Source organism: Oryctolagus cuniculus, chromosome 13 (genome assembly GCF_964237555.1).
Source record: "Oryctolagus cuniculus chromosome 13, mOryCun1.1, whole genome shotgun sequence".
Classification (NCBI taxonomy): Eukaryota; Metazoa; Chordata; class Mammalia; order Lagomorpha; family Leporidae; genus Oryctolagus; species Oryctolagus cuniculus.
The window spans coordinates 38,459,992-38,485,268 of record NC_091444.1 but is presented as its reverse complement, the minus strand read 5'-3'; the positions used below and the strand labels follow the sequence as shown (position 1 = coordinate 38,485,268).

The following is a 25,277-nucleotide window of genomic DNA, read 5'->3' as shown; positions in this document are numbered from 1 at the left end:
ATTTTCAGATTTTTATTACCATGGGTGGAATTCTGTACAATGAAAGGAAGTTCAAATGTCAAAAACTAGTATTTGATAACCAATTCATGATGTGTCAGCTGAGGATAGATCCACTAATGTTGCAGTGAGAGGTGGTGCTTCCATAGTACTATTCACTGCTTGAAGGGCCATGGTTGGCAGTTTCCTCTGATTAACCGTCAAGAGTTTTTCAGCTTTAAGAATATGGACTTGGGCCAGCACCGTGGCTCACTAGGCTAATCCTCCGCCTTGCGGCGCCGGCACACCGGGTTCTAGTCCTGGTCGGGGCACCGGATTCAGTCCCGGTTGCCCCTCTTCCAGGCCAGCTCTCTGCTGTGGCCAGAGAGTGCAGTAGAGGATGGCCCAGGTGCTTGGGCCCTGCACCTGCATGGGAGACCAGGAGAAGCACCTGGCTCCTGGCTTCGGATCAGCGCGATGCGCCGGCCATGGCGGCCATTGGAGAGTGAACCAATGGCAAAGGAAGACCTTTCTCTCTGTCTCTCTCACTGTCCACTCTGCCTGTCAAAAAAAAAAGAATATGGACTTGGGAGGCCGGCAATGTGCTGCAGTGAGTTAACGCCCTGGCGGCATCCCATATGGGCGTTGGTTTGAGTCCTGACTGCTCCACTCCTATCCAGCTCTCTGCTATGATCTGGGAAAGCAGTAGAAGATGGCCCAAGTCCTTGGACCCCTGAAACCACGTGGAAGACCCAGAAGTTCCTGGCTCCTGGCTTCAGATCGGTGCACTCCAGCCGTTGCAGCCAATTGAGGAGTGAACCATCAGGTGGAAGACTCTCTCTCTCTCTCTCTCTCTCTCTCTCTTTCAAATAAAAAAAATTTTTTTTTTTAAAGAAAAAGAATATGCACTTGGAGCCAGTGCCATGGCATAGTGGGTAAAGCTGCCTCCTCCAGCGCCAGCATCCCACATGAGGACTAGTTCAAGCCCTGGCTGCTCCACTTCTGATCCAACTCCCTGCTAATGGACCTGGGAAGGCAGCAGAAGATGGCCCAAATGGTTGGGCCCCTGCATCCACGTGGGAGACCTGGATGAAAGCTCCCAGCTTCCTCCTGGCCCAGCCCTGGCTATTGTGGCCACATAGGGTGTGAACCAGTGCATGGAAGCTCGCTCTCTCTGCCTCTGCCTCTCCTCCTCTGTAACTAACTTTCAAATAAATTTTTAAAAATGAACTTGTATTTTTTAAGATATAAGGGAATATTTTATTAATTCAGTTGGACAACTGCACCAATAATTTATATTGAATTGAAACACCTATGGACTTGGCTATGCCTCCACCTGCAGCACTAGCATCCTATGTGGGTGTCGGTTTATGTCCTGGCAACCCCTCTTCCAATCCAGCTCTCTGCTTATGACCTGGGAAAGCACTGGAAGATGGCCCAAGTGCTTAGGCCCCTGAACCCATGTGGGAGACCCAGAAGCAGCTCCTGGCTCTTGCCTTTGGATCAGCTCATCTCCGGCCACTGTGGCTGTTTGGGGAGTGCACCAGTAGGTGGAAGACCTTTCTCTCTCCCTCTCTCTCCCTACCCCTGGCTCTCAAATAAATAAAATCTTTTTTTTTTTTTTTTAAGATTTATTTATTTATTTGAAAAAGTTAGAGAGAGAGGTCTTCCATCTGCTGGTTCACTCCCCAGTTGACTGCAACGGTTGGAACTCTGCCAATCCGAAGCCAGGAGCTTCTTCCAGGTCTCCCACATGGGTGCAGGAGCCCAAGGACTTGGGCCATCCTCTACTGCTTTCCCAGGCCATAGCAGAGAGCTGGACTGGAAGTGGAGCAGCCTGGTCTCGACCGGTGCCAATATGAGATGCCAGTGCTTTAGGCCAGGACGTTAACCCATTGTGCACAGCGCCGCCCCTAAATAAAATCTTTAAAAATTCTCTCCTATTTAAGCAAATGAAACATTCATATTTGGTTACACCATTTAGTACCTTATTTTTTTTTTTTTTTTTTAAGATTTATTGATTTGAAAGAGTTACACAGAAAGGGAGGTCTTCCATCCACTGGTTCACTCTCCAATTGGCCACAAAAGCAGGAGCTGGGCAGATCCGAAGCCAGGAGCCAGGAGCTTCTGGGTCTCCTACGTGGGTCAGGGGCCCAATGACTTGGGCCATTTTCTGCTTTTCATGCCAAAGCAGAGAGCTGGATCGGAAGTGGAGCAGCCAGGACTTGAACCGGTGCCCATATGGGATGCCAGCACTGCAGGCGGAGGCTTTACCTGCCATGCCACAGTACCGGTCCTCAGGAATTTAAAAGATTTATTTGAAAGAGCAATAGATTTTACACCCACTGGTTCACTCTCCAAATGGCTGTGACAGCTAGATCTAAGCCAGGAGGCAGGAACTCTATCCTTGTCTCCTAGGTGGGTGGCAGGGGCTTAAGACATCCTCAGCTGCCTTCCCAAAGTGCATCAGCAAGGGATCTGGATCAGAAACAAGAGCAGCCAGGACTCAAACTAGCATTCCAGGATGGGATACAGGCATCCCATGTGACAGCTTAACCCACTCCGCAATGCCAGCCCCTCATTTAAACTCCTACCTGAAGAGCTGTTTTTCAGAAAAAGTGTAAAGTAAACTGAACAAGACAGTGATTCTATCACCCTCTTACTACTTCCAGTAATCATAAGGGTATCTTGTTGGCTTTGTGGCAGAAGGCTCTTCTTCAAACTCGGTTAGTCTGCCTCAAGTGATCTTGCTATATATGAAACAGTATTCTTATGATAAAATGAGTAAGTCAAGTGTATAATTATAGGTAGCATGAGAATCAGAAAAAGCAAAATTTCAATTCAAGTTTTAATTTCCCTTTCTTATGTGAGAATCAGTACCTTCTTTGTTCAATAAATTGATGCAACTTGATTCCCTGTGTACAATTGAAGATTATTTTTTCATAGCCTCAGGAAAAGTATTTAAGACACAGTTGGCCACATATAAGTATCTAAAATTGTGGCTCTCTTCGTTGTCTTTAATATATTAAGAAATGGAGAGGCAGGTATTGGCCTAGCCGTGAAGACACCAGCTGGAACGCCCACATCCCATATCACAGTGCCAGCTCTATTCCCAGTTTCCTGCTGATGAGCAAGTGTTGGCCCAAGTGATTGGATCCCTGCCACTCACATGGGAGACCTGGACTGTGTTCTTGGCTCTTGGCTCTGGCCTGGTCCAGTCCCACCAGAAGGCATTTAAGAAGTGAACCAGCAGACTGTGAGTCTCTCCAATTTGTAAAGGGAAAAACTGGATACGCGCACTGACTTTCTTCAACTGAATGCTGTATCCTTATCATTCAGAAAAGGAATTTTTGGTTTTATGAACAGCAAAACAAACTTTCTAAAAATCCTTTTAATAGATATACTTCTTCCTTATAGAAAACAAAAAATGTTTGGAAAAGGAAAATAAGTTATTCTCAGATAAATACATTGGTTTAGGGGCTGGTGCTCTGTTGTAGCAGGTAAAGCCCCAGCCTGCAGTGCCAGCTTTCCATGAGTCCTGGCTGCTCCACTTCTGATCCAGCAACCTGCTAATGCTCCTGGGAGAGCAGTGGAGGATGGCCCAGGTGTGTTGGTCCCCTGCACCCATGTGGGAAACTCGGAAAAAGCTCCAGGCTTCCAGGAAGACCTTTCTCTCTGTCTCTCTCTCTCTCTCTGTCCACTCTGCCTGTCAAAAAAATAAAAAATAAAAATAAATAAATAAAAGTAGAGCATTGGACACAAACCAGTGCCCATATGTGATGCTGGCATCGCAGGCACTGTCTTTATCCACCACACACAACACTGGCCTCTAAAGTTTCAATTTTTTTAAATATTTATTTGCAAGGCAGAATTAGAGAAGGAGAATCTTCCATCTGCTTGTTCACTTCCCAAATGGCTACAGTGTCCTGGGGCTGGGCCAGTCGGAAGGCAAGAGGCAGGAGCTTCACCAGCTCCAAAATGTCAGATTTCTAAGCCACTTTTCAAATCCCAAGTCCAAAAGGAGATGTGGACTTTTTTTTTTTTTTTTTTTTTGGCTAACACCCTAGGTAATCTTATGTTGTCAGCCTGACACAATCCACTTACTGATGTTTGAAAACCACAGCCGGGCCAGCACTGTGGCATAGCAGGTAAAACAGCTACCTGCAGCACCTGCATCCAGTATGGACACTGGTTCAAGTCCTAGCAGCTCCACTTCCTATCTAGCTACCTGCTAATGTGCCTGGGAAAGCAGTGGAAGATGGCCCAAGACCTTGGATCCCTGCACCCCATGAAAGACCTGGAAGAAGCTCCTGGCTTCAGACCAGCCCAATCCTGGCTGTTGTAGCCATTTGGGGAGTGAAGCTGCAGATGGAAGCTTCATTCTGTCTCTCCCCACCTCCCTATAAACTGCCTTTCAAATAAATACATGAATCTTTAAAGAAAAAAAAAAAAAACCACAAGACTATATAACTTCAATGATAAAGAATTAAAAGTAGGAGTGGGGGCCGGTGCTGTGGCATGGTGGGTAAAGTCACCGACCGCCTGAAGTGCCGGCATCCCATATGGGCACTGGTTTGGGACCCAGCTGCTCCACTTCCAATCCAGCTCTCTGCTATGGCCTGGGAAAGCAGTACAAGATGGCCCAAGCCTTAAGCCCCTGCACCCACATGAGAGACCCAGAAGAAGCTCCTGGATTCAGGTCACTGCAGGCCCACTGAAGAGTGAACCATCGGATGGAAGACCTCTCTCTCTCTCCGCCTCTCCTCTCTGTGTAACTCTGACTTTCAAATAAATAACTCTTTAAAAAAAAAAAAAAAAAACAGTAGGACCAAAGAGAGTACTGAGAGGAACTAGTATCTATATTTGGTTACATTAATGACTGACAGATAATAACATAAATGGGGTGCTTACTGGATGAACCACTTTTACATACATTTTCATCTAAGTATCAATGTAGTTTTATAGAGCAAACACTCCAATTCTTATTTTACAAATGAAAAATGCTTAAAGGAGTTGAGACTCAAAACATAGGTACCTCAGCACTACACCACATATCCCCTTGGTCTACAAAGATGGCCTACACTTACCTTGGATGTTAAAAACTGTCAGATGGCCGGCGCCACGGCTCAGTAGGCTAATCCTCCGCCTTGCAGCGCCGGCACACTGGGTTCTAGTCCCGGTCGGGGCGCCAGATTCTGTCCCGGTTGCCCCTCTTCCAGGCCAGCTCTCTGCTGTGGCCAGGGAGTGCAGTGGAGGATGGCCCAAGTGCTTGGGCCCTGCACCCCATGGGAGACCAGGAGAAGCACCTGGCTCCTGCCATCGGATCAGCGCGGTGCACCGGCTGCGGGGCCATTGGAGGGTGAACCAATGGCAAAGGAAGACCTTTCTCTCTCTGTCTCTCTCTCTCACTGTCTACGCCTGTCAAAAATAAAAAAATAAAAAAAAACCTGTCAGAGCAGAAGATTGAGGGCCCCACTTTACTGATTCTAATCAACTGCACAGTTTGTAGTAAGAAGGGATAGTAGCTGGCACCACAGCTCAATAGGCTAATCCTCCGCCTTGCGGCGCCAGCACACCGGGTTCTAGTCCTGGTCGGGGCACCAGATTCTGTCCTAGTTGCCCCTCTTCCAGGCCAGCTCTCTGCTATGGCCCAGGAGTGCAGTGGAAGATGGCCCAACTGCTTGGGCCCTGCACCCCATAGGAGACCAGGAGAAGCACCTGGCTCCTGGCTTCGGATCAGCGTGGAGCGCCAGCTGCAGCATGCCAGCCGCTGCGGCCATTGGAGGGTGAACCAACGGCAAAGGGAAGACCTTTGTCTCTCTCTCTCACTGTCCACTCTGTCAAAAAAAAAAAAAAAAAAAAATTCCTTCTATAAATTTAAATGGCAAGAGTCCAGTGCCATGGCCCACTAGGTTAATCCTCCGCCTTCGGTGACGGCATCCAATATGGGCACCGGTTCTAGCCCCAGTTGCTCCACTTCCAGTCCAGCTCTCTGCTGTGGCACGGGAGTGCAGTGGAGGATGACCCGGGTGCTTGGGCCCCTGCACCTGCATGGGAAACCGGGAAGAAGCACCTGGCTCCTGACTTCGGATCAGCGCAGCACCAGCTGTGGTGGCCTTTTGGGGAGTGAACCAACAAAGAAAGACCTTTCTCTCTCTCACTGTCTGTAACTCTACCTGTCAAATAAAATCTTCAAAAAAGAATAAAATATTATAGACATAATTATGTCTGGAATTTGCTTTAAAACATGGTGATGCAGGGAATGTAGATTACAGATAAAATGACTGAGTTAATAATTGCATCTAGTAATACAGAAAACTACCAAGTCACATGATTGTTATTCTCTTCCAAAAAGTTAATTAAGTTTATATAGGGCCACTGCAGAAAATCAGCTTTGTCCCACATAGATAATAATGGCAGCCAAAAGTGTGGCTTTTAATGGAGCCATCAGGTTCAACTCTCACCCAGTTTGCATCCAATCTGCAAAACACGCTACAGCTGAGTGATGAGGCCTCGGGCTCTGAAGGAAAGCTTTTCTCATCCAAATCGACTCCGTTGTCTCCACCTCTTCCTGAGAGAATACCAATTCAAGTGAATTGAGTTTTAAAAATGAAGAAAAGGTTCTAGCTCCTTCCACGTGTTCAAGTGCCAGCCACTTGTTCCAAGAGCATTTTTTTTTTTTTTTTTAAGATTTATTTATTTATTTGAAAGAGTTACAGAGAGGGTGAGGCAGAGACAGAGTCTTCGATCCACTTGTTCACTCGCTAATGGTGACAATGGCCAGGGCTGTGCCAGGCCAAAGCCAGGAGCCATCAGGGTCTCTCATATGAGTTCAGGGGCCCAAAAACTCAAGCCATCTTCCCACTGCTTTCCCAGGCGTATTAGCAGGGAGCAGGATCAGAAGTGGAGCAGTTGGAATTTGAACCAGCATCCATATGGGATGCCAGTACTACAGGCTGCGGCTTTTACCCTCTATATCACAGTGCTGGCCCCAAGAGTACACGTTCTTAAAACAGAAAATACAGGATTCAGGTTCACAGGTCAACAACAAAATGGGGATTCTGATCAAGCCCAGGGTCCATAGAGGCTAAACAGGATGAGATGGCTAGGGACTGCCTTTGAATATATGACCAACAAAGTGCTCCATTACAAAAGAGTGATTTAAGTATTTGTTAGACTAACTCACGATTCATTAGGTTATAATGGTTAATGGAAACTGATAAACATGAAACCAAGGTTGCTCGTAACGGATGTAGCAAACCAAATACACAAGAGAGGAAGCCACCATTGAACCTCAAAGTGCCCAGCTAGCTGATGATGACCACCCACCCACTCAGAGGGAAGCAAGTGAAAAGTACCCTAAACAACAACTAGAACACAATATCAAGTTAGCTCATGTCCATACTATGATTATTACAATTAACTGGAGTTAGAATGCTAACTTTAAGGTTTTGAATGACTTGCCACTAGACTCTGTTTAAAGCAAAAACTGGCTACTACTTTTTAGAGGCAGAGACCCCAGCTGGCTTCACTGACAAACCCTGAGCAAGTCAGTATAGTAAAGCCTACAACAGCATTGTTAACCGAAGTTTCACTACGCCAAGAATATTTCAGTCTGTTGCACCATTTAGCAAAATTACGTGTTTGGTTTAAAATAAACTCAGGTGGCAAAGATCTGGATAAGCAAAGAACTTCAAACACCACTATCTTACTGCCTATTTCTACGTACTAAAGTGGGGCTGGCATTGTGGTGCAGTGGGTTGTCTGCAATGCCAATAGCCCATATAAGTGCCAGTTTGTGTCTCAGCTGCTCCACTTCCCATCAAGTTCTCTGCTAAAGCCCCTGCCAAGATCTGGATGGAATCCCATGCTCCTGGCTTCAGCCTGGCCCAGCCCTGGCAATTGCAGCAATTTGGGGAGTGAACCAGCAGATGGAAGATTCTCTCTCTCTCTCTCTCTTTTTCCCTCTCATTGTAACCTTGCCTTTCAAATAAATAAGTCTTTAAAAATTTTATTTAGATTTTTAGAACTAATCACACTTATTATTTGCCATGTTTTGACCACAATTACTTCTAGAAGAATGCTTGTGAGCAATGTTGACTTCACCGATCTAAAGTGGACCAAACGTAGCAGTTACCTTTCCTAGCTGGCATGCCTTGGACAAAGTGACTGCCTTGATAACAAGAATGGTGAGTTTGATTATGTTGCTCCATTGCTTTTTACTCCTCTGACTTAAAGGATATCAGTTAGACTTCTTGCTGAAATAGCAATAGAACAACACAATCAGATTTACTTGTTCAACATTTATTGTTTCTGAGGGGAAGGCACTGTGTTAGGTGCCAGGAGCAGAAGGAAGACACAAACACGAATGAGTGTACTCTGCCCTCCAGGAGCGTACAATCTAGTATGAGAGATTAACTACATACAAATAACTATATACCAGTTAGAAAGTGGTAAGTGCCACAGAAGATAAAGTACTAAAGGAAGCTTTCTTAGCTCTCAACTTAAAGGTAAGAACAGGCCAGGTGAAACATATTTGGACTCTTACTCAATTCTCATCTGTATGGCAACCTGAAAATGCAACTGAGAGGGCCTGCTAGGAATTGATAAACTAAGTTGCACCTTGGATCTTGCTTCCTCAGCACTCTCAGCTTATGTTCCAATGATTAGCAAGGGCCCCTCCTAGCAATGAAAGGAAGGAAAATAGCAAGGGAAAATGGCATACACATAGATTTAAAATATGCACACAGTTGGACTGGCTGGGCCCTGGGCACTTCTTCATAGTAGAACAGGAAAGAAGAGTGGCAATGGACAAAGAATACTGGACTAAATAAACATCAGGATTCCAAAAAGCTTAGTTCTAAAACCTCAGGCAATCTCTAGGCTTCAATTCTCTACTTTTAAGATGAGGGAGTCTTTAAGGTCCCATGCAACTCTCCTGTTAATAAAAAGCATAGACAATTAACCTTTTGGCATCTTTACCACAAAGTTTTTAAAATTCAGTGCCTCTTCCTCCTTTTCTTCATTTGAGGAAGAGCCCCTAAAATAAAAAGAAAAACCTTGAGCGACACCCCTCCACTGTCCTGGCTTTGATACAAACAGGCAATACAAGCAAAGAAAGTTTTTTTTTTAAACCACATTTTAATGCTTCAGAAGAGCTCCTGCCCTTTGTTATAAACAAGGCACCTTTCTGATTTGCTCAGCCTCACCAACTTAAGCCTGACAATATGTAAACAGATCAAAGGCTCTTGCAATTACATGGGTTTCCATTTTGGTTGTTAAGAAAACTTGAATAAAAAGATAAAACATTTTAGTCAAAGACCTCCACCACCACCTTTGAGCTTCTTTAAGTAGTTGTTTGTCTCTCGGTTCTAAAGTCTGAAGTTCTCCAACGGTTTCATTGCTTTAAAAGTTTGAACAGAACATTCAGAGGCCCTGGGAGGGGGGGTGGGTAGACAATGAATGGGCAAACAGAGGTGCCTCAGAAAAGGTAAGAAAAATAGATGAAAGCAAAATAGCTTCTGTGTTACAGCTTGTTAGCCTTTTGCATGGCAGAGATACAAGATTACTACAAGGAGCAAGTTCTGTGACCCCAAAGAGGCCAACAGAACCAAGTTTACTTTGCCTACCATTTCACTCTTCCTTCCATGTGTCGCCAGGGTACTACTCCCATTCTTGAAATGTAGTCTATCTGTACAAGGAATTGAGCTTAGCGGTTCTGTTGCATCTGCCAAGACCAGAACTAATCCAGGGCCCAAAGGACATATAAAACATTTAATCTTTTGGGGACCATATACCTTGCTTACTCAGCCAATTCTATCACACTAGAATGACTAGAATGAATAATCCACTTGGACTCTGCCATGAAACAGTCATGTTTTACCTAGCCAGTGCTTAAGATAGCAACATTAAAGCACCAACTAGCACTGAGGATAGACTGCCAGGTTCACTTTACACTGCCCAGGAGTTGGCAAGCAGAGCTGAGGTTCACTGCTCCCATCAACAGCAAGTTTATAAATACAGCTAGTTCCAAGGAACTGAGTTGGGTTGGATATTGATTGATTGATATATCCATGAAAGGTCTTATATCAGGTCCCCCAATTCACAAAGCAGTCAGTGCAGGACAGACAATTATAATTAATCCAGCACCATACAGAACAGTAACAGGCCCAATGACTGATTGATATGCCTGCTTCTAATCTGATCGTCTACCAAATCACCTCTCCAAACTCACTATAATATATATCAGAGAGATCAAATACAACTGGCACAATCACAATACAAAACCAACCGGGTTTGGGGTGATTATGGAGGCAGTGGCTTTTATATAAAGCTCTTGATAAAATCCTATTTTTAAATTTATTTTTCCTGTCTATGAGTAGGAATTACACTGTACCTGGGCAAATGGCTTATAAGATTTCACAAATTCTGCAAGAAAATATATATTTTGAAATGTCATGCTCTGTTAACACTCTTGTGAAAACACTTCTAGCTGACAGTACCATAAATCTTTAAGCCATAGGAAGCTGCCACAATATAGGAAAAAAGGGTAATTAACTTGCTTCTTTCTTCAGATTAACAGTGCTATTTTACACTCTCACTTTTCAGTAGCCTTGAAAGGCAGGTTTGCTCACTAGTAAGGTTTCCCTGTAGGGTGTGTCTTTTATTTCTTTGGCATGCAAGGCTGGAATGGCAGTTTCGTCTACATACATTTAACCATCTTCAACATACATATGATGAAAAACACCTCCATGTATTAGGGTTCAGGCTAAAGTTGAGAACCAGAAATCTACAAAAACTCAATTCATGTTTTTTAAATACTTTATATGGTAAAAATACAGCAAAAATAGTTTTTGTTCAAAGATGAAAATATATACTGCTATGGTCATGGTTCTAAGGATGATCTCTGGCTCCTCAGCAGTGCACTGTTGACTTCAACCACGGCTTCTCCAACTTCAGTCATTTATCAAAGCTAAAATCATACTGTGGAAAGAAGAAATGAATGTTACTAATGCTTCCTTGGCAATGTTTCTTCAGAGTATGATCTATCCAAACCTGTATCCCTAAGGTTCACCAAGGAATACTCATTTGCACAGAAAGCAATCTTCTATACCTAAAAAGAAAAAAGTATCTATATTAGGCCCTCTCAATGTCCAAGTTTTTCCACAAAAAAAAAAAAAAAAAAAAAAGTAACTAGGAGTGAAAGTGGAGAAGAATAACCTAAATCTGATGCTGGACTGTAGTTTAAAAATAAGCTATGTCCAGGAAAAAGAAAACCTTTAACTCTCCTGCCAGATCTTAGCATATGCTATTGCTATGCTTAAATTTCCTTCTCCTCATCCAACCTCCATCAACCTGCAAGTTCCTACTGGGTGTCAGATTGGGCTCTAGGGCGCCTCCTTTGGAAAGAAAGCCTCTCAGCTCAGGACAGTCACACAGACTCCCGCACTTCTGTCATCTTCCTGCATGCTTTGGTTTATATGCTGGTTCCTACCACTGGACTGTGAGCTCCCGTAAGACCAGAGCAGAAACCAGGCATCACTGCTTCCAAGTTCTAGTGTAACACTCTTACAAACCAGTGACCAGCTCTACGCTTTTATTGTAAGGAATCTGTGTTGTTCCTCTGTATCACTTCCAGTGCCTTATATGGTGTCAGACACATGGCAGTCACCCAATAAATACACTATGAAAAACTGCCACAGTTACAAAGCTATCTTTTTACATTCTGGAATCAGCCTTACTCTGATGAGATCAAATGACTAAAATACAGAGAAATACCATTATATTACTAATGATATAAAAAAAATTGTCCAAATTTAAAGATACTGTGTTTGTGCATAGCACAGATTAATGGTAGTACCTGATATTTTTAAAATATTTTTGAGGGTTTACATAGACCTAAGTTCTGTACAAGCACTGTCTTAGTCTATACTACAATTGAATAAGGTAGGCACTATTAATATCTCATTTTCAAATTGAAGCACAGAAAGATGAAGAAACTTGTCCCAGGTCATACAGTAAGTGGTAGAGCCCAGATTCTACCTAACTGAAAAAAAAAAAAAAAGAAAAGAAAAAGAAATTTAACTGAAAAGTGATCCCTGTTAAATATAAGAGTGGGAATAAGAGAGGGAGGAGATGTATAATTTGGGACATGCTCAAGCTGACTTGCCCCAAATGGTGGAGTTAGAAATGTGCCAGGGGATTCCAATATAATCCCATCAAGATTGCATGTACCAATGCCATCTCACTAGTCCAAGTGATCAATTTCAGTTCACAATTGATCACACTGATAGGTCTAAGAGTCAAAGGGATCACACAAACAAGAATAGTGTCTGTGAATACTAACTGATAGAATAAAAAAGGGAGAGAACGATCCAACATGGGAAGTGGGATACACAGCAGACTCATAGAATGGCAGATGTCCTAAACAGCACTTGTCCTCAGAATCAGCCCTTAAGGCAGTCAGATCTGGCTGAAGAGCCCATGAGAGTATTTTAGGCATGGAAAGCCAAGACACTCTGGCAAAAAAAAAAAAAAAAAAACTAAATGAAAGATCTCAAGATCTCTGCGAGTGAGATCCCAGTAGAAAGAACGGGCCATCAAAAGAGGAGGTACCTTTCTCTGAAGGGAAGAGAGAACTTCCACTAGAGCCTAGGGAGATTTCTGACACCATGAACAAGAGTGTCAAATTGTTAAGTCAACAACAGGAGTCACTGTGTACTTACTCCTCATGTGGGATCTCTGTCCTTAATGTGTTGTCCAATGTGAATTAATGCTATAACTAGTATTCAAACAGTATTTTACACTTTATGTTCTATGTGGGTGCAACATGATCAAATCTTTACTTAATATATACTAAATCGATCTTCTGTATATAAAGATAATTGAAAATGAATCTTGATGTGAATGGAATGGGAGAGGGAGCGGGAGATGGGAGGGGTGCGGGTAGGAGGGAAGTTATGGGGGGAAAAAGCCACTGTAATCCATAAACTGTACTTTGGAAAATTACATTTACTAAATAAAAGTTTTAAAAAAGATATGACTTTAAAAAGCAATAAAAATAGATACATCATTGTTTTAATATTAAATCTCTGTTCTTTTTAATTCTTCATTTTTTAATATTTGTATTAAAAATTAAGTACCTTGGGGCCGGCGCTGTGGTGCAGCAGGTTAAAGCCATGGCCTGAAGGGCTGGCATCCCATATGGGCACCAGTTTGAGTCCCAACTGCGCCACTTCCCATCCAACCCTCTGCTATAGCCTAGGAAAGCAGTAGAAGATGGCCCAAGTCCTTGGGCCCCTGCACCCAAGTGGGAGACCCAGAAGAAGCTCCTGGCTCCTGGATTTGGATCGGCACAGCTCCAGCTGTTGCAGCCAATTGGGGAGTGAACCATCGGACGGAAGACCTTCCTCTCTCTCTCTCTCTGCTTCTCCTCTCTCTGTGTAACTCTGACTTTCAAATAAAAACATCTTTAACAAAAAAAAACTTTGATACAAAAGTTAAGCTTGATTTTTAGCCTCTTAATCAAATCAGACACACATGAATTTTTTTCTCTTTTTTGCTCTATTCTATGGGTCTAGAACGGACAAAGGAAAAGGCAGTATTCTAACTCTTAAGTTTAAAACATTACTGCAGAAAGCAGTGGCTGACAGCCATTTATCCTTACTTCTAAGAGTCGTAACAAGACTGATGCAAATTTTTTTTTTTTTGGACAGACAGAGTGGACAGCGAGAGAGACAGACAGAGAGAAAGGTCTTCCTTTGCCGTTGGTTCACCCAACAATGGCTGCCACGGCTGGCACGCCGCGCTGATCCGATGGCAGGAGCCAGGTACTTATCCTGGTCTCCCATGGGGTGCAGGACCCAAGTACTTGGGCCATCCTCCACTGCACTCCCTGGCCACAGCAGAAGAGCTGGCCTGGAAGAGGGGCAACCGGGACAGAATCCGGCGCCCCGACCGGGACTAGAACCCGGTGTGCCGGTGCCGCAAGGCGGAGGATTAGCCTAGTGAGCCGCGGCACCAGCAGGACTGATGCAAATTTACAAGAACAGACTAATAAGCATGCCAGAGGAAATTAGCATCACAACTAAATGTCTTACTTCCAGGAAAGATCAGCCCAATTTGGATGTAAGTTACTGAGGGCTGTAGCCTGTGGTATGACCTCCCAGGGACCCATCAGTGGCATGCTCTCCAGGGGTACTCACAATAATGGGGGGAGGGCAGCGCTGTGGAAGCAGGTTAACGCCCGCCCTGGCCTGAAGCAGCGCCATCCTATATGGGCGCTGATTAGAGACCCAGCTGCTCCTTTTCCCATCCAGTTCTCTGCTATGGCCTGGAATACCAGTAGAAGATGGCTCAGGTGCTTGGGGCCATGCACCTTCGTGGGAAGAAGCTCCTGGCTCCCAGCTTTGGGTCGCACAGCTCTGGCTATTGGGGCCAATTAGTGAACCATTGGATGGAAGACCTCTCTCTCTCTGTAACTCTTTCAAGTAAATAAATAAATCTTTAAAAAAATAATAATAATGCTCATTACAGGCAGTGAAACTTCACAGCTGGATAATAAGGCACTTAAAAATAACAGCAAAGATAATTTTAAGCATGTGGATAGACTTAATAACTAAGGAATAACTAAGTAAACAGAGTAACTACTATAGATTAGAAGGAATTCTGACTCATTAGCATACATGAAAACCTCTGCCCAGCCACAAAAAATTCACACAATTGGGGTCAGCATTGTGGCACAATAGGTTAAGCCACCATCTGCAACACTGGCATCCCATAATGGTACCAATTCAAGTTCCAGCTGCTCCACTTCTAGGAAAGCATCAGAAGATGACCCACATCCTTGGGCCCCTGCCACCCACTTGGGAGACCTGGATGGAGCTCCAGGCTCCTGGCTTTGCCCAGGCCCAGTCCTAGTCATTGCTACCATTTGGGAAGTGAACCAGTGGATGGAAAATCAATCTCTCTCTCTCTCTCTCTCTCTCCCTGTTTAGCCCTCTCTGTAACTCTGCCTTTCAAATAAATGAATCTTTTTTTTTTTTAAAGATTTATTCATTTACTTGACAGGCAGAGTTAGAGAGAGAGAGAGGCAGAGAGAGGTCTTCCATCTGCTGGCTCATTCCCTAGATGGCTGCAACGGCCAGAGCTGTGCTAATCTGAAGCCAGGAGCTTCTTCTGGGTCTCCCACATGGGTGCAGGGGCCCAAGGACTTGGGCCATCTTCTACTGCTTTCCCAGGCCATAACAGAGATCAATCAGAAGTGGAGCAGCCAGGTCTCGAACTGACGCCCACATGGGATGCTGTCACTGCAGGTAGCGGCTTTACCTGCTATGCCATGGTGCTGGCCCCCAAAGAATAAATATTTAAAAAAAGAAAAAAATTCACACAAATCCCAAAAGTCCTAAAATGTCAATGCAAAATCTCCCAAAGCACAGTAATTTCTCACTCATCAATAATAGACATGATATCTATAAAAATGCCAGAACTTTAAAATGCCAGAACTCATCTATTTTCATTCTTTCTACCCTCTCAAATTAAAAAAAAAAAAAAAAAAAAACTACACTCACCTATAAAGATACATAAAAAAACATAGCAAGTGGAAACCAAGCTTGATCATAGCTTCTTTCATGTGTGACTTCAGTTGCCCTCGATTGTGTATTTCTGTTGGATCAAACACTCCCATGTTACCACTTGGCACCATAATGAAACTGAGGAATTAAAGGACACACACATTAGAAGGAAAATAAAATGATCGGCAGAAATATTCAAAAATAAGTAACCAATAACAATCAACCTCTGAATCAATCACAGCTGTCTTAAATTCAGACCAAATATGGACAGAATAACATACTGATGTCATTATCAGTTTCATTATCTAGGGGTGGCATTATGGCGTAAAGGCTGAAGCTGGCATCCCATGTAGATGTGAGTTTGAGTCCCAGTTGGTCCACTTCAGATCCAGCACCCTGCTAATACGCCTGGGAGAACAGCAGAAGATGGCCCACATCCTTGGGCCCCTGACATCTACATGGGAGACACAGATGAAGCTCCTAGCTCCTGGCTTTGGCGTGAACAGACCTGGCTGTTGCAGCCATTTGTGGGGGAAGCCAGAGGATAGAAAATCAATCTCTCTCTCTCTCTCTCTCTCTCTCTCCCTGTGTAAGTCTTTCAAAAAAAGAAATCTTTGAAAAAAATTTTTAAGTGCCCTAACCAAAACAGTACCAAAAAAACAAAAAACAAACAAACAAAACAAAACAAAACTCACCGATATATATTCCAAGTGGCAACAGGTAGGTTGAGAAGGAAGATGAACCAGTGCAATGAAATAAGCATTAATACAGCAACAATGGTATGGCCAATCAATTCTGGAATTACCCACTACAAGGGAAGGGAAGAACACAGTATTACTTTCACTGCTATGTCCTCCCAGACTAAATGTGTTATTTTAAGCTACATCAATGAATGTACAGAGAACTTACAAGCTACTGTTTCAAGATTATTTTTAGACTCAGATGTACCAGATTTGCATACTGCTGTCACTGCTTACCCCATGAAATAAATCAAGGCATAGCTTAAAAATGAAGTACTTAAATTTCAATTACATTTGATTGTAAATAAAGGCTTGGATTCATCCCCTGTGCAGGTTTGAATGAGTACAAGGGAAAAAATACAGAATCATTTAATTTCTATTCCAATATCTATACTAAATATCTATTCCAATATCTATGCTAAAGCCTTTTTCTCTAAACTGGGATGACATATTGCCTTTTAAGTCAAAATATCAATCTTAAACATTTCCAGTCTCCATAATCCTGAAGAAATCATATCAGATTCAGTGGGGAAAAAATTATAAAGTTGGAGCCAGTGTTATGGCACAGCAGGTTAAGTCATGTCTTGTGACACCAGCATCCCAGGATCATAGTGCCAGTTTGATTCCTGGCTGCTCTGCCTCTGATCCAGCTGTGTGCTAATATGCCTGGCAAAGCAGCAGAAAATGGGCCAGGTACTTGGGCCCCTGCCACCAACATGGGAGTCCCAGATGAAGTTCCAGGCTCCTAGCATTGGCCTGGCCCAGCTCCACTCATTGCAGCCATTTGGGGAGTGAACAAGTGGGTATAAGTTCCCTCTCTTGCTCACACATACCCTCTTTCTCTCTGTAATTCTGCCTTTCAAATAAATATATATATAAAAAAAATAGTACTAAAGAGCTTTACAGATATATCTGACAAGACTCAGTAACAGGTAAATGAAAACTAAGAAAGAAAGAAAAAAGAAATGGTGGCAATTATTAACACAGGTAAAGACAAAGCTACCAAAAAAAAAAAAAAAAAAGCTACCATAAAAAAAATATTATCACTGTCTACTGTGATGTACAGCAATAAGTGGTACTTATATTACTATCACATAGGTCATAATGATATAAACATTGAGTATCAATTTGGCCCCCCCAAAAAATAGAAAGATGAGAGCACGGATGTTTAAGTAAAGGGTGCATAACAACAAAATCTTTCTCTACCATACTGAAAAGTGAAGGGATGACATTTAAAGCTGACAAATCAAGAAATACCAGTGCACGCATGTAAAGGTGAAATACGGATTTAGGTATCAGAAAATATTAGAAAAAAGTAAGTGTTTAAATCAGTTGCCCTAAAAAGCAAGACATAATATGAAGACGTTAAGAAGGGACTGCTGTTTTTCACTACAAGCTTTGCAGTCCTGCTGACTTTAGTTGTATACATTCATAATTTTCATAAAACTAAAAATTAACATTAGAGAGGAGGGAGGAATTGGGAAAGGTTGATTGATAGGTACTAGACTATAGCTAGATAGGAATAAGTAGTTCTTAGGTTCTATTGACAGTAGGGTGTAGAGAGAGAACATTACTGTACTGTTTATATCTCTAAAAAACCAGAAAACAGGACTTTTAGATTTTTAACAGTAAAGAAACACTACATAACTGAAAGGATAAATATACTTACCAACTGGACATTATACAATGCTATCCACAAGTCATGAAACATCACACAGTACTCCATAAGTATGTACAATGTTTACAATTTTAAATGAACATTATAAAAACTACTTAAGAGGTGGGTGTTTAGCCTTCATGCACACCATATCGGAGTGTCTGAGTTCAGGTTCTGACTCTGCTCCCAAGTCCAGCTTCCTGTTAATGCACACCCTGTGAAGTAGGTGATGGTTTAAGTAGCTGGGCCCCTGCCACCAATGTGGAGAGAACTGCATTGCGTTCTAGACTCCCAGCTTTGGGTTGGGCCAGTCCCAGCCATTGCAGGAATTTGGGGAGCAAACTCAAACAAATGTATTTTAAGAAATATTTATTTAGTTAGTTTTTGAAAATCAGAGTTACAGAAAGAGAGGGACAGACAGAAATTTTCCATCTGCAGGTTCACTCCCCAAATGGCCACAATCACCAGGGCTAGGCCAGGCAGAAGCTAGGAGCCAAGAGCTTCATCCAGGTCGCCCATGGGGTGCAGGGGCTAACATATTTGGGCATGTTGCACTGTTTTCCCAGGCGCATTGGCAGGGAGCTGAAGCCAAAGTAGAGCAACTGGAACTCAAATTATCGCTCTTATAAGATGCTGGCATTGCAGATAGCAGCTTAACCCACTGCACCACAGTGCTGGCCCCAAACAGATTTTTTTTAAGAAAACTGTATAATCATTTTAATACAAAAAATTGCAAAATACTTATTCGAAAAATATATTACGGCCAGAACTATGGCACAGTAGGTTAAGCTGCCACTTGCAAGACCAACATCCCATATCAGAGCACCCACTGAGCACCAGCTACTCCATTTCCAATCCAGTTCCCTGGTAATGTGGTAATGTGACTGGAAGGCAGAAGATGGTCTAACTACTTGGGCCCCCGCATGGGAGACCAGCATGGAGTTCTAGAATCCTAACTTTGGCCTATCCCAGCCCCAGCCATTGTGGCCATCTAGGAAGCAAACCAATGGATGGAACATCTTCTTTATCTCCCTCTCTGTCACTCAGCCTTTCAAATAAAATTTTCTTTAAAAAAAATTTAAAAAGCAACAGTTGGCCAGTGCCGCGGCTCAATAGGCTAATCCTCCACCTGTGGCACCAGCACACCGGGTTCTAGGCCCGGTTGGGGCACCAGATTCAGTCCGGGTTGCCCCTCTTCCAGGCCAGCTCTCTGCTGTGGCCCAGGAGTGCAATGGAGGATGGCCCAAGTGCTTGGGCCCTGCACCCCATGGGAGACCAGGAGAAGCACCTGGCTCCTGGCTTCAGATCAGCGCAATGCGCCGGCCGCAGCGGCCATTGGAGGGTGAACCAACGGCAAAGGAAGACCTTTCTGTCTCTCTCACTGTCCACTCTGCCTGTCAAAAAAAAAAAAAAAAAAAAAAAAAAAAGGAAAGAAACAGTAAACAAATAAATAAACTATTTAAGGGGCAGGTATTTAATTAAGATGCTAGTTAAGGTGGCCATGTCCCACACTGGAGTACCTGGGTTTGATCCAAGCTCCAGGTCCTGATTCCAGGAGGCAGTGGTGACAGATTAAGAAACTGGATTCTTTCCACTCACTTGGGAGGCCTGTACTGAGTTCCTGCCTCGCAGTTTCAGCCCCAGCTCAACTTTGGCAGTTAGGAGATTTGGGAATAAACAAGCAGGTGGGACTGCTCTCTATTGGTGTCTGTCTCTCCACCTCTCAAGAAATAAATAAATAAATAAATAAATGTATATATTTATATATGTGTGTGTATATATATAAATCTTCTTTATAGAGTAACTTTTTAAAAAATTTTATGCTAAGTAAAATTTGTTTTTCCTTTTTTTTTTTTTAAAGATTGATTTTATCTATTTGAAAGACAGAGTTACAGAGAAAGAAGTCTTCCATCCACTGGTTCACTCCCCAAATGACCACAACAGCCAGAACTGAGCTGATCTGAAGCCAGGAGCCAGGAGCTTCTTCCAGGTCTCCCATGCAGGTGCAGGGGCCCAAGCACTTGGGCCATCTCCTACTGCTTTCCCAGGCCACAGCAGAGAGCTGGATCAGAAATGGAACAGCTGGTACTCGAAATGGCATCCATATGGGATGCTGGCACTGCAGGCTGGAGCTCTAACCTACTGTGCCACAGCGCCAGCCCCAGAGTAACTTTCATAGTAGAAAAAAAGTTAATCTTTTCTCCATATGCAGATTTTTATTTGGATCATGGAAAACCCACAAAGTATTAAGCAAGAAATAAAAATGAAATATAATAATCAGAGCCAACACTGTGGAGTAACCAGTTAAGCCAATGTATGTAAAGCCAGTATCCCATATGAGCACTGATTTGAGTCCCAGCTGCTCTACTTCTGAACCAGCTCACTGCCGATGTACCTAGGAAAGCAGCTGAAGATGGTTCGTGGACCACATGGGAGACGCAGCCTGGCCCAGCCATTTGGGGAATGAACCAGAATGAAGATCTCTCTCTCCCTCTCTTTAACTTTGCATTTCACATAAATAAATTTTAAAAATCTGTTATTCTCTTAAAAAGGAAGAAGAATATAGTTCACTAGAAAATTTAATTTTCCAGTTACACTCTTCCAAAGAAAGTTTAACTTTATTTTCCTCATCACAGAAACGCAAACAAAGCACATCTCTCAGTACTGTATTTTTATATAAACTTTCATCCAGAAAGCTTCACTGCTCATCTCATAAAATAATCAGGGCCAACTGGTTTTCCCAAATCTAGATAAGCTCTACAATTCAGAGTACACATGCCAGTATAAAACTCTGACTACACTAAAGGTAAAATAGCCTTAGAACAAATCAAGTAATTAAATCCATTTCTCAGCAAGCCACACAAGGAAGGTCTCATTTCACTCAAAGGACTGAACTTTAATACCATGAGTGGCAGGAGGGGATTTGAGCACAGAGGACAGAAACGATTAACCTCGTGTTTAACTTGTACCTGGTCTGAGAAATCATGTTGTCCATTATAGACAAGGGGAAAAGGAATATGCACAGTAAAGAAACCAAATGTTAAGTCAGATCTCTAGCATAATTTCATGATATAAATATTGCAAAACACAGAAGTTCTACCCAACATTCCAATGAGTAAGAGACAATATGCACTCTAAAGTCAAAATACACGTTGATTACCTATAACAATCTTTAACACACAAAATAAAGAACTGATTTCCATGCCAAAAAATGGGCAGAGATGTCTTACCTTGTTTAATTTCGAGCAACATGATCTAGCATTAATGTAATCACATTCTAAATCAGACAATGTAATTATCTGGTGATCAAGATAAGGAATCATTTCTTTTACAACAACTACATATTTAAGTTTCAGAAAGCAGTCTCAGTTGTAAAACAGACTTAAATTTGACTTTAAAAAACTCTGTTGGGGCCAGCACTGTGATGTAGCAGATAAAGCTGCCACCTGCAGTGCTGGCATCCCATAAGGGTACCAGTTCAAATCCCAGCTGCTCTACTTCCAACCCAGCTCTCTGCTATGGCCTGGGAAAGCAATAGAAGATGGCCCAAGTCCTTGGGCCCCTGCATCTGAGTGGAAGACCCGGAGAATGGCCCAACTCCAGCTGTTGTAGCCATCTGGGGAATGAACCAGCAGATGGAGGACCTCCTTCTCTCTCTGCCTTTGCCTCTCTGTAACTCTGTCTTTCAAATAAAGAAATATATCTTTAAAAGAAAAAAATAACTAGGCTGGCACCACGGCTCAATAGGCTAATCCTCCACCTGCGGCGCCGGCACACCGGGTTCTAGGCCTGGTCGAGGCGCCGGATTCTGTCCCGGTTGCTCCTCTTCCAGTCCAGCTCTCTGCTATGGCCCGGGAAGGCAGTGGAGGATGGCCCAAGTGCTTGGGCCCTGCACCCGCATGGGAGACCAGGAGGAAGCACCTGGCTCCTGGCTTCGAATCAGTGTGGTGCGCCGGCCGCAGTGCACCAGCCGCAGCAGCCATTGGGGGATGAACCAATGGAAAAGGAAGACCTTTCTCTCTGTCTCTCTCTCTCACTGTCCACTCTGCCTGTAAAAAACAAACAAACAAACAAAACCTGTTATCAGGGCCGGCATTGTGGCATAGCAGGTAAAGCCACTGCCTTTGACATTGGGATCCCACCGGGCACTGGTCTGAGTTATAGCTCCTCCACTTCCAGTGCAGCTCTCTGCTCAAGAGCTTGGGCCCTTGCACCCATGTGAAGACCCAGAAGAAGCTGCTGGCCCCTGGCTTCAGCCCAGCCCAGCTCCAGACAATTTGGCCATCTGGGGAGTGAACCAGCGAATGGAAGACCTCTGTCTCTTCCTCTCTCTGAAACTCTGCCTTTCAAATAAATAAATAAACCTTTTTAAAAATAAATTTCAAAAACTGAAAATTCAGTTATTTCTTTAAGGTTTACTCACTAGACAACACAATTTTCCCACTTATGTTCCTTTAACAAATTGTTTTCACATAATAATCTTCTTATGTTCAAATCTAATCTGACCCACACCAGAACATTTGATGTGAGTTTCCGAAATACAGAACAATAGCTTTTGAAAAAATGGAAAATAAGACCTATAAAAACATTTTAAGAGCTAAAACTAAATTCCCAGTAATAGAAAAATACTGCCTATTTATGAAACATCCATAAAATATATTTGAGGGGCCAGTGCTGTGGCATAGCTCGTAAAGCCACTGCCTGCAGTGCCAGCATCCCATATGGGTGCGGGTTCAAGCCCCGGCTGCTCCTCTTCGGATCCAGCTCTCTGCTATGGCCTGGGAAGGCAGCAAAAGATGGCCCGAATCCTTGGGCCCCTGAACCTGAGTGGGAGACCCAGTAGAAGCTCCTGGCTTCAGATGGGTGCAGCTCCGGCCGTTGCAGCCAACTGGAAGGTGAACCAGGAGATGGACAGCCTCTCTCTCTCTCTCTGCCTTTCAAAAAAAATAATCAAGTCTTTTACATATATATATATATATATTTGAAGACTTAAGATGTTAATAATGAAAACAGGATACAAACTATAAATATGCCATGGCCACATATCAGCAGTGTGTGTCTTCAAAATTGGATTGCACATCATTATTTTTCCTTAATACTTCTCTATTTTCAAATGTTCTACAGTAAACACACACAGAATTATCACAAAGTTCATGGGAAATGAAAATTATTAAAAAAACTATTCTTAGATTTAAAAAAATTTTGCAGCAAGATAAAATTATCTTTTATTTTCCATGAACTTCTCGAAGTGCCTCCTGTATATACTGGAATTAGGCAAAAAAATATGTTTTTAGTACAAAGTATAAACTTACAAAATAAGAAAGACAGATGGATATAAAAGCAAAAGCCTTTAATTGAATGATGCAATGTTTGAGATTTATTTTAAAAATAACCCATACTGTCCTATTCACAATAGTTACAGAGAAATGAAAAAGAATGGCAAATGTTAAATATGGCTGAAAGTGAGGGATAGAAGCATGAGATTTATTATACTACTCTCTCTACTTCTTCTTTATATTTGAAACTGTCCAGCCAGCGCCGCGGCTCAATAGGCTAATCCTCTGTCTGCGGCACCAGCACACCGGGTTCTAGTCCCGGTCGGGGCGCCGGATTCTGTCCCGGTTGCCCCACTTCCAGCCCAGCTCTCTGCTGTGGCCAGGGAGTGCAGTGGAGGATGGCCCAAGTGCTTGGGCCCTGCACCCCATGGGAGACCAGGAGGAAGCACCTGGCTCCTGGCTTCAGATCAGCACGGCCATTGGAGGGTGAACCAACGGTAAAGGAAGACCTTTCTCTCTGTCTCTGTCTCTCTCTCTCTCTCACTGTCCACTCTGCCTGTAAAAAAAAAAAAAAAAAAAAAAAAGAAAAGAAAAGAAAAAAAAAGAAACTGTCCAACAGGCAAGGTTGTGGCATAGCAGTTAAGAGACTGCTTGGGGGACCCAGTGCTGTGGTACAAGGGGTTCAGTTGCCCCCTGCACTGTCAGCATCCCATACATGTCCTGGCTGCAGTTGTTTACAATCCAGTTCCCCACTAATTCATCTGGGAAAGCAGCAGAAGATGGCCCAAGTCCTTGGGCAGCTGCACCCACGTGGGAGACCTGAGTAAATCTTCTGGCTTCTGGCTTCTGGCTTAGGCCTGGCCCAGCCCTGGCCATTGTGGCCATCTGAGGAGTGAGCCAGCGAATGAAAGTTCTTTATGTCTTTCCCCCTCTCTCTCTCTCTGTGACTCTGCCTTTCAAATAACTAAGATAAATCTTCAAAAAAAAAGACTCGCTTAGGATCCATATGAGGGTGCCTTTTTTGTTTTTTTGCTTGTAATTAGGTTTGGGGTTTTTTTTGTTTTTGTTTTGTTTTTGTTTGTTTGTTTGTTTTTTGACAGGCAGAGTGGACAGTGAGAGAGAGAGAGAGAGACAGAGAGAAAGGTCTTCCTTTGCCGTTGGTTCACCCTCCAATGGCCGCCGCAGCCGGTGAGCTGCGGCCGGCACACCGCGCTGATCCGAAGGCAGGAGCCAGGTAGGTCTCCCATGGGGTGCAGGGCCCAAGCACTTGGCCATCCTCCACTGCACTCCCGGGCCACAGCAGAGAGCTGGCCGGGAAGAGGGGCAACCGGGACAGAATCCGGCACCCCAACCGGGACTAGAACCCGGTGTGCCGGCGCCGCTAGGCAGAGGATTAGCCTATTGAGCCATGGCGCCGGCCATAATTAGGTTTTTATCAATAATAAAGCATTCTTACATCAACCTCTGTACTCAGAGTAATTTACAGAGCTATGTTCATGTTTTTATATATCAAGTCATTTTAAACATGCCTCATTCTCAAAATATAAATCTTTCAGACAATCCAAGAAAGTATGTCCAATACTGGCCAAAGTGACTGGCTTTTTTGGTTCCCAGCTCCACTCCTGATTCCAGCTCCCAACTAATGCAAAAATTGCCAGGCAGTGGTTGGGTACCTGCCAGTCACATAGGAAACTTCGATTACATTTCCAGCTCCTGGTTATTGCCAACATTTGAAGAATGAACTAGCAGATCAGAGATCTTTGTTTAACACAATGAAAATAAATAAAATATTACTGTTAAAAATTTTAAAGAAAATGTCTATTAAAATAAAAGTTCTCTTGGGGCCAGCGCTGTGGTGCAGCGGGTTAACACCCTGGCCTGAAGTGCCAGCATCCCATATGGTCACTGGTTCTAGTCCCAGCTGCTCCTCTTCTGATCCAGCTCTCTGCTATGGCCTGGAAAAGCAGTAGAAGATGGCCCAAGTCCTTGGGCCCCTGCATCTGAGTGGAAGACCGGGAAGAAGCTCCTGCCTCCTGGCTTCGGATCGGCACAGCTC

The 25,277-nt window shown here is 43.4% G+C and overlaps 1 protein-coding gene across 8 annotated transcripts in view; it reads right to left on the bottom strand.

Moving 5' to 3' along the window:
* Window positions 1–9,097: 9,097 nt before the first annotated feature.
* CNIH4 (cornichon family member 4) overlaps window positions 9,098–25,277 on the bottom strand; it is a 34,488-nt gene continuing 18,308 nt past the window's right edge. For 6 of the 8 annotated variants that reach the window (XM_008268358.4, XM_070055385.1, XM_008268357.4 and 3 more), the window contains 3 exons: window positions 16,244–16,356; window positions 15,546–15,686; window positions 9,098–10,959 (listed from right to left, as the gene is read on the bottom strand). In XM_008268358.4, coding sequence (XP_008266580.1) covers window positions 10,932–10,959; window positions 15,546–15,686; window positions 16,244–16,311 — 237 coding nt within the window. In that variant the 5' untranslated portion in view covers window positions 16,312–16,356 and the 3' untranslated portion in view covers window positions 9,098–10,931. Of the gene's footprint in view, window positions 10,960–15,545; window positions 15,687–16,243; window positions 16,357–21,175; window positions 21,245–25,277 lie in introns of all 8 variants that reach the window. The other 2 variants (XM_002717485.5, XM_051820601.2) reach the window with 2 other exon arrangements.